General features: G+C 41.8%; 2 protein-coding genes across 9 annotated transcripts in view; one reads left to right on the top strand and one right to left on the bottom strand.

Annotated features, from left to right (window-relative positions):
- Positions 1-379: 379 nt before the first annotated feature.
- On the bottom strand, positions 380-7,275 carry DDX5 (DEAD-box helicase 5). The gene is made up of 14 exons (XM_006092442.3): positions 7,251-7,275; positions 6,783-6,969; positions 5,384-5,549; positions 4,937-5,033; positions 4,719-4,852; positions 4,548-4,613; positions 4,191-4,332; positions 3,950-4,110; positions 3,683-3,855; positions 3,219-3,329; positions 2,917-2,978; positions 2,774-2,833; positions 1,300-1,524; positions 380-1,085 (listed from the first exon to the last, which is right to left on the bottom strand). Exons 2-14 carry the CDS (start codon positions 6,824-6,826, stop codon positions 682-684), a joined length of 1,845 nt encoding a protein of 614 aa, XP_006092504.1. The 5' UTR covers positions 6,827-6,969; positions 7,251-7,275; the 3' UTR covers positions 380-681.
- Positions 7,276-7,617: 342 nt separating this feature from the next.
- CEP95 (centrosomal protein 95) overlaps positions 7,618-17,143 on the top strand; it is a 31,747-nt gene continuing 22,221 nt past the window's right edge. For 3 of the 8 annotated variants that reach the window (XM_014458906.2, XM_023756990.1, XM_014458905.2), the window contains exons 1-5: positions 7,618-7,878; positions 9,290-9,418; positions 10,953-11,060; positions 14,552-14,662; positions 16,442-16,547. In XM_014458906.2, the coding sequence (XP_014314392.1) occupies positions 7,860-7,878; positions 9,290-9,418; positions 10,953-11,060; positions 14,552-14,662; positions 16,442-16,547 (473 nt within the window). In that variant the 5' untranslated portion in view covers positions 7,618-7,859. Of the gene's footprint in view, positions 7,964-8,069; positions 8,250-9,289; positions 9,419-10,952; positions 11,061-14,532; positions 14,663-16,441; positions 16,548-17,143 lie in introns of those variants that run through there. The other 5 variants (XM_023756995.1, XM_023756993.1, XM_023756991.1 and 2 more) reach the window with 4 other exon arrangements.

Below are 17,143 nucleotides of genomic sequence, written 5' to 3'. Positions count from 1 at the left end.
CAGTCATCCATGTTCCCACACTAACCAGTTTGAAGGTGGGGCAATACAGTTAGTTGATTATTTCCTATCTACTTTAATATCTCATTTCACCATTCTAACAAATAGGCTACTAAATGACTCACCTTATTATGTTGGGAGGTACTGACAGAATGCCATTACACAATTTAGCCTAGAATTATAAATTAACCTAAATCTCATTTTAATTCTTGCAATATAAATAGATGACTTCAAAGGCCTTCTGATCTCCCCACTTCCCCAAACTAAATTATGGAAAGTTTAGTTTATTTAAAAAAAAAAAACCACAACACAAAACCAACAGACCACCTAAGCAGTTTTACATGACATTATATATGTAAAATAAAGTACAATTTCCACTTAATTCAGTCTTCAAATATTTTTTATTGGAAGGCCATGCATTGCCTTCATTCATTGTATTTCAAATCACTGTACATTTACTTTGTGAAAACACTGCCTGCATTTTCTAGTACAAAAAAAACCTAAAAATTGTTTCAGGAATGTAGAGAAATATCCAACTTAAATAGCGAAAAAGTGCACCATAATTACTGCTGCACTGCAGTCATTTCTGCATTTCCCATGTTTCTTAAATAACTATCTTGTCTGATAACACACAATATAAAGAGCAATTATGAAAAACAGACATTTACATATACTTCTAAAGTCTTATTGAGAATATCCTGTTGGCATTGGATAACCAATCATAGGTGCAGCTGCAGTAGCAGGATATGCATATGCCTGTTGGTTCATACCATTGTGCATATTTGGAACATTACTTCCATATTGCTGAGTGCTATCATAACCATTCTGGTAAGTCCCTGTTGGATTACCAGTCCTAAAACTGGTCTGTATACCAGCAGACACAAAATTACTTCCAAAGCTCCCATTGGTGTAATTTGCAGCACTGTAAACACCATTCTGGGTCTTTGCCCCAAAATCTCTCTTAAGCAGACTAGAGTAACCCCTGTCATAATTTTCCCTGTCTCTAAAGGTATTAAATCCACCCCTTTTGCCTGCAGAGTATCTGTCCCGACGGTCATCCTTCATGCCTCCTCTACCCCTGGAACGACCTGTTAAGAAAAAATAATTGCAAGCTGATTATTTCTGTGGCACAAATAATTTCTAACACAGAAGGAATTAGGTACCTCTCACTATAGATGAGGATCACTTTCTACTTGTGTCATACCCGTTTCACTCACCTGCCAATCCCTTTTAAAAATGGGTCTGTAGACAATTATGAAACACAAAACCACCAACATTTCTTATTGAAGATTATAGTCTTACCTGAACCTCTGTCTTCAACCAACTGAAGCAACTTGGGATTAATTGCTTGATTAGCTTCACGAAGCACAGAGATAAGGTCGCTCACTTGCTTTATATTATTAGGTGTAAAGAAAGTGTATGCTGTGCCTGTTTTGGTACTGCGAGCAGTTCTTCCAATTCGATGAATATAATCCTCTGAGGAGTTAGGGTAGTCATAATTGATGACAAATTTCACATCTTCCACATCTGTAAGGTGTTGCAGTGTGGCAAAATAGCAATGTATGGAGTTTTGCACACCACAACAGCCAGACCAAAAATAAAAAGTTAGACATTTGTATTCCCAAGAAGGTACGGGCTGCAAAAAATAGTTAAAATGGTTATCCGTTCCCTGAAGGAATACCATTGAGGTTGGGGGGGAAAAAAGAGGGAGAAAAAAAAAAAAGCACACTTCATCTGTGTTATTGCCCACCCAATGATAGCACTTGTAAAAAGGATGTGTATTCCCTAACACATCCCCAAATCAGTAAGTCCCCGTATAGGTCATCAAGTGACATCTGAATGCTTCTGTGCAGTAGGGCCACTTAAAGGTTCACAGCAACCTCTTCATGTGCTCATTCTGAGGACCTTTAAACAAAAATGTACATGGTCCTTTGCATTACACACTCATCAGAAGTTCAAAATTCTGGCCACACTGCTTGTCTTGCCAAGACCTTACAACTGCAGCTGCAAGAAAAACATACCTGTCCCCAAAAAGTTGTTTTTATGCACTGTGTCTCGTCTAGGCAAGCACTTCCAAGAAGCCAGGATTCACTTGAGAATGTCTCTCTCTCTGGCAGGTCTCGACATGACGACTACTGTGTAGGTGAGGGAGGAACTTTCAAAGCATTGTTTTATTTTCCCACTGACTAAGTGTGGGAAGTTGTTCCTGCTCTAGAGGCTCATGTGCCAGTACTCACCAATTTGTAAAAGGCTTTTAGTACCTTTTAAAGCTGCTCTCTCCATTTCAAACTTGAACAAAAATGTCATTGAACATTGAAGTTTGGAAATATTTCTTCGACATTTCAGCAAACTCACTGAAACTCAAAGACTCACAGATCACAGTAAACAGTCTGAAACAATGCAGTACCATGGCAGTCATGCAAAGCATGGGACAGAAGAAATACCACGGCAGTGAACTGTGAGGATAACTTCCATTTTTTTTCCCCCGGAGAGAACAGTTTATGCGGCAGAGGTGGTATGTTCTGCCTTTTGAAGATTACTGGCACACTTTCAGTTTTTCACCTCTCTAATCGACTGGAAGCAGCCAGCCGATCACTAGTCCTCCATCCCCCTCGAGTCCTCCGATTGTCATGCCTAGGCCTTGCCACAAAGACTGCACCTTTATATGAAAAAAAACTTAGAAAAATGCAGAGGTTAAAGAAAGCAATAAACTTTCTTTAAAAATTGTATGGAGATCTTCCAGAAAACTAAGCCATGAATTCGAGTTTGTACTAACCTAGCCCTCTGGAAGCCACATCTGTAGCAATCAGAATAGGAGCTTTTCCATGTTTGAATTCTGCAAAACAAGGTATATATATGATCATTAATCTGAGAAAAATCCTAGGTGTGGGGGAGGGGATCCTCATTTGAAATCCTTACCATTTAGAACCCAATCACGTTCCTGTTGACTCTTGTCACCATGAATACCCATGGCAGGCCACCTAAATTAAAGAGAAATTATATTAGTAGACTCACATATACAGTAAAACCTGATAGATTTTAGTTTAACACCTAGCCATTTTGGGGGTCACAGATCCCTCCAATTTCACCTGAAATAACATTATACAGTTTTACTTACAAGATTCCCATCCACAAAACTCAAATCCATCACTCAAGATCTGTTTGCCCTTCCCCTAAACTCAGCTCTAATACATCTGCTCCAATGGAGGAAGCCCACATACCCGTCTCTCCTCATTTTTCTAGTAAGTTCATCACATCTTCTTTTGGTTTCAACAAAGACAATGGTTTTATTCTCCTTCTCACTCATGATCTCTTCCATCAGACGAATAAGTCTTGAAAGAAAAAAAAAAGGTGGTCAATTTTTAAAGTCCATGGTGTGACTTTAGCTACACCATGTAAATAGCTACAAATAAAAAGGGAGACACCTGATTAGTAATCACTTATCAAGCAATTATACCCTTTGCCCTTAAATAAACCACAGGACACTTGAGTTCCATTTCCTACAGGGATTCTGTAGTGATAGCCAATTATCTGAATGAAGAAAGCAATAATTTTTAGAAAGACTGACAGGCTAGTTTTAAATTAACATATCCAGGTTACACCCACCTGAAAGTCACTTTAAGATAACCTATAAAACAGGAACTGAATTTACACAGCATTTGTTTTTATGTAAGACATAACTTACTTTTCATCCTTTTCTACATCATGACACACATCCACAATCTGAAGAATGTTGTGGTTTGCACTCAGTTCCAGTGCACCAATGTTTATATGAATATAGTCTTTCAAGAAATCTTCAGCAAGCTGTCTTACTTCTTTTGGCCAAGTTGCACTCCACATTAGGGTTTGCCTGTCAGGCTAAAGAATTTTGAATTAGAACAAACAAAAACCAATCTTGTATTCTAAGAATAAACTTAGAGCTAAGTTTGAAGAAATATGTTTGGGCACTTACTCTTATCTGATCCACAATCTTTCTTATTTGGGGTTCGAAACCCATATCAAGCATTCTATCTGCTTCATCAAGGACAAGGTAGGTGGTTCTTCTCAGATTTGTTTTTCCACACTCTAAAAAGTCAATCAGTCTTCCAGGTGTTGCAATACAGATTTCCACACCTTCAATGAAACACAGAGACTAAGACATCTAGAACTTTTCATAGCATCAAGTGACAAAAAGAATCTTTTTTGTTACGTGCCTCTCTCCAAATCTCGTATTTGTGGTCCCTTGGGAGCACCACCATAGATGCAAGTAGACTTCAATCGGCATGCTCTACAGTATTCAGCAGCCACTTGCTGCACCTGCTGGGCCAGTTCCCGAGTTGGTGCCAGCACCAAGCACTAAAGAGGAACAAAAAGTAAAAACAGCTTTTAGCAGAATCCTGGAGCCTACTTTTAAACTAATTATTATACCAACAGATGACAATACCCAACTAAATCGAGTAAGATAATTAGTATCTGTACATAAAACCACAAATTGTGTCCTTTGTTATATATTCTACAAGATCTCCACACTAAACTTCTGGCCAAAAATTGAAAGAAAAAAATATACTTACAATAGGCCCATCACCTCTCTCTAGGAACGGCTGATGATTGATGTGGACAATGGCAGGCAGCAAATACTATTTAAGGGGTAACAGAGAACAGAAGGTATGTTAAAATACTTCTGGTTTCTTTTGATTCCCAATCCATTCCCTCCAAACATCTCAAAAGTTCTCCAAACTTACAGACAATGTTTTCCCAGATCCAGTCTGTGCTACTCCAACCATATCCAATCCACTTAGGGCAACTGGCCATCCCTGAGCTTGAATAGCAGTGGGTTCAGTAAAGTTCTGTCTTGCAATCACATCCATGATGTTTGCTGCAATTAGTAGCAATTTAGAAAAATTAGTATTGCCAAGAGAAAGGTTTTAAAAAAGAAAGAAAACTCAAAACTAGCACTTACCAGGGAAGTTTGCTTCATAAAAATTCAGAACTGGCTTTGGGCAGTTGTGTCCTCTAACTGTAATTTCCTTGCTTCTTCTGTATGTCTCTACCTCTTGCTACAAAACAAACAATTTAGTTAAATCTTATGACAGTTCCCCTAACTTAAATATGCAACTAGTAACCCCTTAGTATATAAATTATTAGATACTTCAACATGGCCATTTTAAATCTGGATCCACATATGAAAACCTCATTTGACACACCAAGCACCTATTATGTTATACTCAATCATCCTAAGTAGAAAAAATTCAAAGCCATCTGTTCCCAAAAGTGAGTAACACTTCTTCCCCAACAAATTAGCATGAATTTCCAACAATTTGGTCATTTGGAAGACATTTCTTTTCTGATTTTGATTTACTATGTTATTTTTTAGGTAAGCTTGATGAAGCTACATGAAATTACTCACCGCTGTGCGCCTGGCCAAATCAGGGTGTTCTTGGTAAAAATTCTTCTCAAATTTGGGCAGCTCATCAAGATTCCACTTCTTTTTAACTAGTTTCTCCCCAGGGTTTCCAAACTTCTTTCCTGATAGAGGCCCTGCCCTACTTCCTCCAAATCGAGGTGCACCAAACCTGAAATTAAAAAGAAAACAAATAAACCAAGAAAACCTAATGCTTTCAAATGTCTACATAGCAATGTGTATACACACCAACCTACCATCCGCTTGGCACACCCTAAAGATCAACAAAAGACTTTTAGTTGTGAGAGAGAGCGCTGTCCTTAGTGACGACGATTCTGAAACAATTAGCACCCCAGGTTTCATTTCCCCTTGCCCTAAGTACATGCTACAGAAGCCAAGTCAATAGCCCAGGATTTATCAGGTCGGAAACTGGCTGCCCAAAGGCCAAAAGCTTAGATTACACGGATAGACTACAGCTTGTGGCTACGTCTTTCCCACGAGCTCGGGAATTAAGTATCTGGGAGACAATACAAGACCGGAGGAGCTTAGCGGTGATATAATTTACCAGCTGTTTTCAAGCCAAGAAGCCTTGGTTTTCATGAATAACGGGCCAGAACAGGCAAGGAGAGCAGAACGTGGACGGCGGGGGTCTCTGGGACACTTAGGAAAGCCAATCGACTAGGGGAATCCCGCGGAAGGGCTCCCGATCCCGGTAGCAAAATTATATAACAAAAAAAAAAAAGAGAGAGAGAGAGAAGGAGGAGCCGGCGACTACCGGGGGAGGAGTCGCGGCCCGGGCGGAGTCGGCCGGGCGGCGTTCCCGCTGGGGCGGCGCTTCCCCCTTTGTCTCGCATTTCTCTCTGCGCCACATTTTCTCGCCGCTGCCATTTTGAGCTCCTCCGCCGGGCGGGGTAACAAAGGCGCCGCCATGTCCGGCAGCGGCATTTTGTACCCGCGGCCCCGCCACATGGCCGAATCCCGTGGCGCCGGCCCCGGTCCTGCCCCCGCCGCACCCATGGCTTCGGGGGCGGCCCTCTCCGCTCCCACAGAATTCCCGGGGCCCCTAAAACGCCTCTCGAAAGTAGCACCTAGCAGCGGCGACTTCGCCCGCCTCGAAGCGTCGCGTCTCCCTCCCTTTGCAATACGTTCCTCCGAATTCTCCCCACAGCGGCCTCATCGCCGAGGCCCCAAAGCCCCCTCCCAAACTAAAGGCGAAGTCGACGGCCGTTAACAGAAAAATTTTTCAGTCAGCTTTGGGCAAATATCGAAATGGCGCAATCCTTCGACGGATGAGGCCCAAATATGAGGTTGTAAAAATAGGTTCCCGTCGCTGCCCACCCCTCATTACCTCATCGGCCTCCCATCCCCCACCCGCCGGGCCTGACAGGTCTGTTCCCACACTCACCCTCGATCCCGGCCGCGGTCTCGGTCACTCGAATAGCCCGACATGGCGTCAATGATTGCGGTTGGCGGGGAACGAAGTGGAGAGAATCGGGTGCGACGAGTCGCTGGTGGAGGCTTCGGCGACAGCGAAGCCTTGCGGGGGCGGCAGCGGCGGAAGGACGGCGATGATAGGAGCCGGAGCTGCTCGCCTACAGGCCGGTGGAAATGAATGAGGTGCCGGCCGCGTCCCGGCAGCCGGTTTTATAGGCTGGACCGCCTCCTCGGCCGCAGAGGATGCTGGGAGCCGCTCTATGACCTAATCACCCCGCCCCTGCGCAGAGGCCGCAACGCCCGCCGGCGTTCCGGAATCCGCCATGTTCTCGCCCCTCCCCCCACAGCCCCTCCCTCAGATTCGCCCGTTTTTTTGCCCCTTTCTTGCCTGGGCCCACCCACCACCGCGATGCCTCAGCCGGCACTCTCTTGACTTCACCTTTTCCTCGTCTTTCGACACCTCGAGGAAGCCACACCACCCTTTTTCAGGTCCAACCCAAGCGATAAAATGGCCAACGCAAGACAACCCACTCCGCCTCCTCGGAGTTGTTTACGTCTCCAAAGAGCCTTCACGCCCAGAACCAAATGCGACGAGAAGGCGGAGCCCGTATTGTCACGTGGATGCCCCGCCCACCGGGTGAGAGGGCCGCACTATTTCCTCAGTTGGCGTCGGCGGAGGAACACAAAACGAAAAGCTCACCGGAAGTGCCCTCTCCTGCCGCGCTAAAGCCGCGCTAATGCCGCGGGGAGACCACCAGGGGCTGTTGGTGACCCGCCCCGTCAAACCCACCCACCTGAGAATCCCTCAGCTCGATCTCGTCCGAGGAGAATAGTATCTAAGGCCTCCAAACCGCCGCCTCGGCGCGCGCGGCGAGAGGAAGTGCCCGGAAGACCAATCAGCAGCGAGAAGTCGTTTTACCGTTCCTCCCCCTCTCACCCCTCCTCTCCTTCCCCTCCTCTCGGTTCGGTGTGGGCGCCGTGCGACCCTTCCCGGACACCGTCCCTCGCGCGCCCAGCTCGGAGTCCGGCGGCGACCGGCCTCCGCGACATGGCGGGCTCAGAGGCTGGTGAGTCTCGGTCTGGAGTCCGGGTTTGTGTGGACCCGGACGCCCCTGCCCGCTTTCTATGGAGACCTCCGGCCAGCTCTACTAGGTCTGGCTCGGGACGATCTCCCGTCGTTGTGGGCGTGTTCTCTGCATAGGGTCTCTCAGCCCAGCTCTCTGTCCGAGGGGAGGCCGGGGAGTGCGATTTGGGGATCGGGGGAGAGGAGGCCCGTGGTACACCCGCATCCCGGCTGCAAAAAGCAGGCGGAAAGTTTCTGCCCCGGACTCGTATTTCTCTGCGGAATCTGGCCGCTGTCAAGCACCTCTGCTCTTGTGCGGACAGAGGTCGTGCCTCCGTCTGAACTTACAAGGAATGGCACGTACAAGACAGATCTGTAGGTGCCCCTGCCAAAGTAGATGGTTGTGGGTTTTCTCTTTCGCGCCCTATGGGGTTGCCGTCTCTGTCTGGCACCGCTCTGGAAAGCGACCTGGTTCGGTTGTCTAGGACGCTTTCATCCTTTTCTCCTGGACAGCGTTCAAACCAGTTGCCATGGTTTGGTCCTATGTGAGAAACGGGCACGGGAGGGAGGGAGATAATGTGTCTTTAACACACAATCACACACATGTCTGGAACATACGGAAGGTAATCGAATACAGAATAAAATAAATTGCCCTTTAATCACCAATCACTTCAGGGAACACATTTCAAGGTTTTTAAACTACCTTGGTCGAGAAACCTTTGAAATAACTTTGCAAATTCCAACAATATGGGAGGGGGAGGGGTGCACAGGAAATTTAAACAGTATTGGCAATATGCTAATTCTGAATTTACGGACTTTTGGTGTGTATTTTCCATATTTTCTTTAATAAAACCAGATATTAAAAAACTAACAAATGCACTAATGTTGGTGTCGTTACTCCAGTACTTAACAGCCTAAGTTAATCACTACTTTTTTGGGCACCAGAGAAATTCTGTCTTGCACAAGATAATTGGATAAAACTATGACTAATGCTATTGGGAATTTGAAACAACATCCATTAATTAGTTTCTAGTAGCCTCAATATCATTAACAACCCGTCTTGTTTGGGACATAATATTCCCATTTACTTGTAAACATGGTCTAAATAAAAAAAACACTGAAGTATGGCTTGTAAAATAGGAACTACTGTAAATAACAAGATTTTAGGTTCCAAACATTGAATATTGGATTTGCATCATATTTTTGACTGCACTGAAATTATAGCAGTCTGGAAGACATTCCAAGACATTAAAAAATCATGCCTTGGAGGGTCTTTGAAATTCTGTCATAATCAAATTTCTTATACAGAGTTCAATTCCTATTCTTTGACAGTTTTGTGTGGATTGGTGTTTTAAAAATGTATAACTTTTTCTAGTGGTATTTAAAGCTGAACTTTTCCCTGTCTTTCCCAACAGAGTGGGTAACAGTTGCCAATAACCTTCTCCAGAAATGTCACATACACCTGAGGATACATGAACTAGAAGATTGTGATGCTAATGTCTTTATTGCTCTTTATCAATCCATTTTGGGAGAAAAGGTACCAGGTAAGGATACTAAAAAGTGGGAGTAATAGCCCTGACCAGTTTGGCTCAGTGGATAGAGCATCGGCCTGCTGACTGAAGGGTCCCAGGTTCGATTCCAGTCAAGGGTGTGTACCTTGGTTGTGGGCACATCCCCAATAGGGGGTGTGCAGGAGGCAGCTGATCGATGTTTCTAACTCTCTATTCCTCTCTGTAAAAAAATCAATAAAATACTTTTTTTTTTAAAGTAGAGGTAATAATGTTTGTATTTTGAGCCAGAAGTTTCTAGTGCCTTTGGTTAGAGCCTATAGTATTTATAAAACCTTGAGTTTTCTCTTTGTCTACATGTTATTTCTTCTAAATTATTGCATTTATTTCTGTAATGATACCTTATGAGACCAAGCCATAATAACAGCCTTGGTCAGATCTGTTTAATCTAATCATGCTAAATGCTCTGTGAAAGTCACACCTTTTCTGTAAATGTACCTTAAGAGGTTCTAAAATTGAGTGGAACTTAATTTGTCAGGTTCTCTCTTAACCAATATTATGGATAAGAATTGGTATTTGTACTGTATCCTTGGACATTCAGTAAGCCTCCTTTCACACCTGTTGTGGGGTTTTTTTCTCTCATTGAAAGGAGCCTATAATTATTGGTTCAAGTCTCACCCTCATGTATTGCCTCGCTTATTATCATACTAGAGGCCCGATGCATGAAAATTCGTGCAAGAGTAGGCCTTCCTTCCCCCAGCTGCCAGCACTGGCTTCCGTCCAGGACCCAGGCTCTCTCCTCCGGCCGCCAGCAGGCACCTGGGACCCGGTCCCGCTTCTCTCCGGCCCAGCTTCGTCAGGAAGGACGCCCAGTCTAATTAGCATATTACCCTTTTATTATTATAGACTAGAGGCCCGATGCATGAAATTCATGCAAAGGGCTGGGCCCTCGCAGCTGCGGTGGTTTGCCTTGACCCTCATAGCTGCAACTGGAAGGATGTCCGGTCTAATTAGCATATTACACTTTTATTATTATAGATTATATCATCTCCTTGAATTTAGGGACCTCTTTATCTTTTTTTTAGCATGGTGCTTAATGTAGAGCATCCTATATAATATAAGGCTAATATGCAAATTGTTCCCTCCGGAGTTCGACCCACTGGGAGTTCAACTGCTCACTATGATGTGCGCTGACCACCAGTGGGTGGCACGGAATGAAGGAAGGCCCCAGCCAGCAGCCAGGAGAAGGAAGGCCCCAATCGGCCCTGATTGCCGGCCAGGCCTAGGGACCCTACCCATGCACGAATTTCATGCACTGGGCCTCTTGAGTTCATATATTTACTAAACTATATTCAGTCAATCAATAGTCAACCAATAAAGATTCTGTGTGGAATTCACGTATGCTCTATTAACTTTATCTATACTTTTAAAAACCTGTTTTATTTGGGGCAGAGTTTACTTTTGTGGTAGGTGAGCTTATTTAGAAGCCTAATCAGAGACAGATGAAAATGTGGACCCTCATAGATGCAAAATCATGTAGCTTTCTCCCTCCCCCCTCTCCTCCCCCCAGACCTCATAACTTGTCCCAGGAGTCAAGAGGATGAAGCTCACAATGTACAAGCAGTAATTGATTCTTTGGCCTTGGATTACCTGCAGGTCAGCTTGTCTCATATAACAGGTTGGTATATACTTAACCATCAGATAATTTTGCATTCTACTAACATAACTTGTTTAGAACCCTAGACATCGTTTAGCAAAATGAGTAAGCTTATGATATAGACCAAACAGCAAGAATGAGCCAAGACAGCTGACTGGGTATAGTTAAGGCAGCCACCCTTGAGAGCTTTTCCAGGACAGTCAGACATTGAGTTTATAATTTATCTGAGTCCATAGTCCTGGCTGGTAGTTTGAAGTGTTATTTTTTAATTTTTTTATTTTAAAGCTACCAATGCTGCTTGTTTGTAGTAGCTAAGAAACACTTAGATGTCCATTAATGGCAACAGGTTAAGTAAATTATGGTAGCTCCATAGAGGGAACTACTCTGCAGGTAATGATTATGTTCTCTATGTACAGTGTCCATGTTAGTGAAATAATCTCCAGTAGAGTGTGAGAAAAATGTGGTGTAGTTACAATGACAGTATGTAGAGTATGCTGTTATTTGTAAATACAAAGGTAGGGACAACATACGTATATGCAGTTGATTTCATGCAGGAGGACTCTCTAGAAGCATATACAAGAAACCCATGATACTGTTTGCCTCCAATAAGGGGAACTAACGGGCTCCAGGACAAGGGAGGAATGAAACTTTTCATTGTATGTTTTTTATATTTTTTAAATTTTGAAGCGTGAATATATTACCTATTCAAAATAAATGAAACTGTAAATTGTTCTTGAACCTTTCTCTTAAATAGAGTAAATTATTTCCAGCTAACAAACAGAGTATCTTGGAGACTTGAAACTATATTTAAATTACTAAGAGAAGGTTTATATTGTTGATCTATTCTTTGACAGTAGTTAAAGGAGATAAATGTTAATCAGGTTATGTCATTTACATCTCTTAATTTGATATTGACAAGAACAAATTTTTGTAAAAATACTAAAGTTTTTGAATACAGGTAAGTAAATGTGGTACATTAGTTTGGAAATAATTTATTTTGAGGGATAATCCTGGGGTTTGTTTCCCTGTTCTTTTGCAACTTAGAATTGCTTTATCACTAGAGCAGGGCAATTTCTAGTATTTGTGCTTTTTAAACATACTGTATAGCAAAGCTGTGTCCCTTACAGAACTTATTTATTGTAGAACTTCCCCTGATAACTCATACCCACCCCATGACAAGTTGCAGAACTGCTTACCTCCTCCAGTAGACTGCAAAGCAGCTTTTTACTCCTTGTGTTTTGTTTAAATCAGTTTCCATGAATTACTGGATTCTGGCAGGCAGTCGTAGTTGCTGGGTTGGCAGAGTATACTCCCCTTCCTGGAAACTGTGAAGTCCTAAGTATGCCCTTGGGTATACCTGTGTATCTTGTTAAGCCAGAAAAACATAAAGCTGTAAGATTTCTGTTTAGTTGTTTTAAACACACAAAAATCTGTCAAACATTGTTTGACTAGCAGTATTGCAAAACATTAAGTTTCTGGTTTGTTTTGCATCATAACAAACGGCTAGATTCTCTCAAATATCAAATTTCCACTCTGCTTCTTCATGCTGCTGTGAGCACATGAGGCCAGGCTTGATCTCCCTCTTGAGTGCCTCGAGAATTAAGTCTGTCCATACCTGATGTTGACTGGAGTCTATCTTAAGGGGCATTTAACACGGCAAGTTTCCATGCTTTAAGAAACCCATTTCTTGTCAACATTTCCAATTTAACTTTTATTAAAAATCTATTATGGGCCAGGTGGTGTGTTAGGTACTATTTCAAGATTAACTTCTGGGCATAAAGTGGTGTGGTGAGAGGTTGGGGATGAGGTGAGATTAAAAAGGGTTTTACAGTCCTAACTGGTTTGGCTCAGTGGATAGAGCGTCGGCCTGAAGACTGAAGGGTTTGATTCCGGTAAAGTGCACATGCCTGGGTTGCAGGCTTGATCCCCAGTAGGGGGCGTGCAGAGGCAGCCAATCAATGATAAACATCATTGATGTTTCTCCCTCTCCTCTCTGAAAGCAATATATATATATATATATATATATATATATATTTTTTTTTTTTTTTTTTTTTTTCTTAAGTGTTTTTTATGTTGGGAGCCATTGGCGGTTTGTTGTTTGTTTTTATTAATTTCAGAGAAACATCAACCCTAACCAGTAATCAAACCCACCACCTTTGGTTTTTGGTGTACGGAGATGAGGCTCAAACCAACTGAACCATACTACCAGGGTCCATTGATAGTTTGTTTTTGTTTTGTTTTTTTTGGTAATTCCCACCTGAGGATATTTTTTCCATTGATTTTTAGAGAGTGGAAGGGGTGGGGTAGAGAAAGAGAGAGAGAAGCATTGATGTGAGACAGACACATCAATCAATCGCCTCCAGCAAGCATCCTGACTGGGGCCTGGGATAAACCTGCAACCCAGGTATGTACACTTGACCCTGAATTGAACCCTCCGCCCTTCAGTGGTGTGCACGCCAACACTCTACCACTGAGCCACACCAGCCAGGGCCCATTTACAGTTTTTAATTTTAAAAAAAATGGTATGATCTATACACAATAAATAGGAATTAACATATTTGAAAAAATTAGGAAATCTGATTAAAGTATCCCAACACATTTCTTTTTTTTTTTTTTTTAATATATTTTATTGATTTTTTACAGAGAGGAAGGGAGAGGGACAGAGAGCCAGAAACATCAATGAGAGAGAAACATCGATCAGCTGCCTCCTGCACACTCCCCACTGGGGATGTGCCCGCAACCAAGGCACATGCCCTTGACCGGAATCGAACCCGGGACCCTTGAGTCCGCAGGCCGACGCTCTATCCACTGAGCCAAACCGGTTAGGGCATCCCAACACATTTCTTATTGTTTTCTTTTTATATTTCTTTATTGCTATTATCTTCAAAAAAAACCACCATCTGGGAGGATTCCACAATCTGAAACAGTGTTCTCTCCTTTCATTTTTTTTTCACCAGCCAAATAAATTTCTGCTTAGCTGTTTTTTACTTTGGTATAAATTTTATCTGAATATGTTTTCTTAAGTCCATTTTTTGCTTCTTGATAAAGGAGGGAATATGCCAATGAATTATCAAACACCATATTCAAACCTACCCTCTTTGTTTGTTCAGATATAATCAGGTATCAGGAAATTGATGTTTTTAATACAGTGATCCTTGAGCAACACAGGGGTTAGGAGTGCCAATCCCTGCGCAGTCAAAAATTCAGGTATAACTTAAGTTAGCACTCCACATATGCAGATTCCCAACCACAGATAGAAAATACTGTTTTCAAACTGGGTTTGGTTAAATTCGCAGATGCAAAACCCGAGGATAGAGAGGGCTGACTGTATATTTATTGGGGAAAATAAAATCTGTGTTGTTCAGGGTCAATAGTATTACATTGTTTCTCCAGAGTTGGTTTATAACCCTTGTATCTTGAGCAATATTTTCATAGTGGTATATCCATTTCAAAATTATGAGGCTTTTGATTTCTTGGTTAAATTTTTTAATAGCTCTGTATTCTGTGTCCAGGAGAAAATATAATGAAAGGAGATAAAGAATCTATTAAGAATCTCCTAGAAATATTTGATGGATTGCTGGAGTATCTTACAGAACACATCAGCGAAGCATCTCACGAGAAAAGTAAGTTTAAGAACAGAAATTTGGTTTAGTTTATTTGTTATGTCCCTTTTTGCCTCTTATATTTGGGCCTCCCTATGTAGTAGTGCCTTAGTTGGACAGTGTTTTCTAAAGTGATTGTTACCTTTGCAGGTGTAAGTTTATATGGCAGTATTATCTATAGCTGATCAGATTCCTCAAAACACCAGTTAATGATGGGAAGTAAGTCTTTATTAACATTAGTCACATCTGGTGTGCAGAGCAGCTTCTTCGGTACCTGAGCTAGCATTTCACTTACCAATGATTAAAAAGGTATTTGAAGGCAGACCATGGGCTAAGTGCCATTCACTGTATGACTGAAGCTCTCTAAGCCTGTTTTCTCATCTGAAATTCACTTATAGTTGTAAAGAAGGTTAAGTAAGTAGATATGCATAAATGGTTTAGCACCAAGCCTAGCTCAGAATAAATGCACAATAATTGTTACCTAATGTTATTAAAATGTTGCTTGGTAAATACAGAGGGGTAGATCTGAATCATAGGACATTTCACCCACATACCTCCTGAAATCCCTCCCCTGGTGAGTTAATGCCTCTAGTGAAAGTGTATTCCTCATGTATTTGGGGTAGAAAAAAGGTTGATACTCCTAAGGAAAATATTATCCAAGACTTGATGTGGTCTCACTCTTAGAGCTTAAGGTAGGCTGACACAGTCATTTTTTTCTGAAGCCACACCCTAGTCATCTTGCCTCAGACATCCCTTACAGATAGAGAAGTATAATAATAATAATAATAATTAATAAATCTACCTAACTTAAATAATAGAACATTGCTAATACAACTGTAGACCCACCTTTTTTTTGTTGTTGTTGTTGTTAATCCTCACCCAAGGATATTTTTCCATTGATTTTTAGAAAAAGTGGAAGGGAGAGGGAGAGAAAAACATCTGTGTGAGACACATCGATTAGTTGCCTCCTGCACACACCCCATCCAGGGCCAGGGAACCTGCAACTAAGGTACATGCCCTGAACCGAAATCGAACCCAGGACCCTTCACTCCAAGGGCCGACGCTCTATCCACTAAGTCAGACCAGCTAGGGCTAGAGTCTAGCCCAGGGGTGGGCAAACTTTTTGACTCGAGGGCCACAATGGGTTCTTAAACTGGACTGGAGGGCCGGAACAAAAGCATGGATGGAGTGTTTGTGTGAACTAATATAAATTCAAAGTAAACATCATTACATAAAAGGGTACGGTCTTTTTTTTTTTTTTAGTTCATTTCAAACGGGCCGGATCCGCCCTGCGGGCTGTAGTTTGCCCACGGCTGGTCTAGCCGCTAGACCCTGCTTTTAAATCAATACTTGTGCCCTAGCTGATTTGGTTCAGTGGATGGAGTGTCGGCCTTTGGACTGAGGGGTCCCAAGTTAAATTCCGGTCAAAGGCACATGCCCGGGTTGTAGGCTTGATACTCAGTAGAGGGTGTGCAGGATGCAGCCTATCATTGATTCTCTCTCATCACTGGTGTTTCTTTCTCTCTCTCCTTTCCCTTCCTCTCTGAAATCAATGAAAATTTTAAAAAAAAACACCAACAATACTTGTATTGTTTCTTTGTTACCCAGATAATACATTCTCATTATAGGGGATGATTTGGTGCTTTCAAATTTCACTTTTGCAAGAGCCCAGTTTACCAGGAAGAGTTGAGGGTTCCTTACTGTTCTTACCTTTACCCACTCCTATATAGAAACAGTAGTATATTAACTTGGGGTTTTGTGTGTGGGGTTTTTGGTATTGTTTTTATCTATTCTAAACAGGTGAAACTGGAGAGGGTTTTAAAGAATCCCATGGAGAAGAACCTTTGGAAGAGTCAGAAAGTATTAAAGAATCCAAATCATCATGGAAAAGAGTTTCTTCTGGGAGGTACCACTCAATGTTTGAATTTAATCATTACAAGTTACACTTTTTCCTTCTCCTAAGAATTAAAATTGTACACAGTATACCAGAATGGCAGCAAAAGAACAACAACAAAACACACACACAAAGCTAATGTGAAAATTTTACTAACTTTTAAACCTCTCTGAGGGAATTTTAAGAACCTTGAGCTATATACAGTGCTTAATTCTCAGCATTAACTACCTACTTATTTTTTTAATTTTTCCACCACCTTCAAAGTAGCTTACATCCCTTGCAAAAAGAAGAGAAATAAAAAAAGAAAGATATCTACCATTTAGAATAGCTACTTTAACATTTTGTTATACTTCAGTCTTCCTTATTATGTTTTTTTATTTAGTTATATTGTTTATATAATTTTGTTTCCTGCATTTTAAAATTAGCATATCAAGTCTTTTTCCAAGTTATTAAACTCTTTATAATCATTTTTAATCACTGTGATAACATACCATTCTTACGGGTGTATCATAATTTACTAAACCACTTCTCTAAAGTGGAGGTGGTTGTTCCTGTGTGTGTGTTCTTTTTAATTTTATATATATATTTTAAAGAATAGTTGATTGATT

The sequence above is a fragment of the Myotis lucifugus genome, unplaced genomic scaffold (genome assembly GCF_000147115.1).
Source record: "Myotis lucifugus unplaced genomic scaffold, Myoluc2.0 scaffold_100, whole genome shotgun sequence".
NCBI classification, from domain to species: domain Eukaryota; kingdom Metazoa; phylum Chordata; class Mammalia; order Chiroptera; family Vespertilionidae; genus Myotis; species Myotis lucifugus.
Note: the sequence above shows the minus strand (reverse complement) of the source record. Positions and strands in the feature narration are given on the sequence as shown.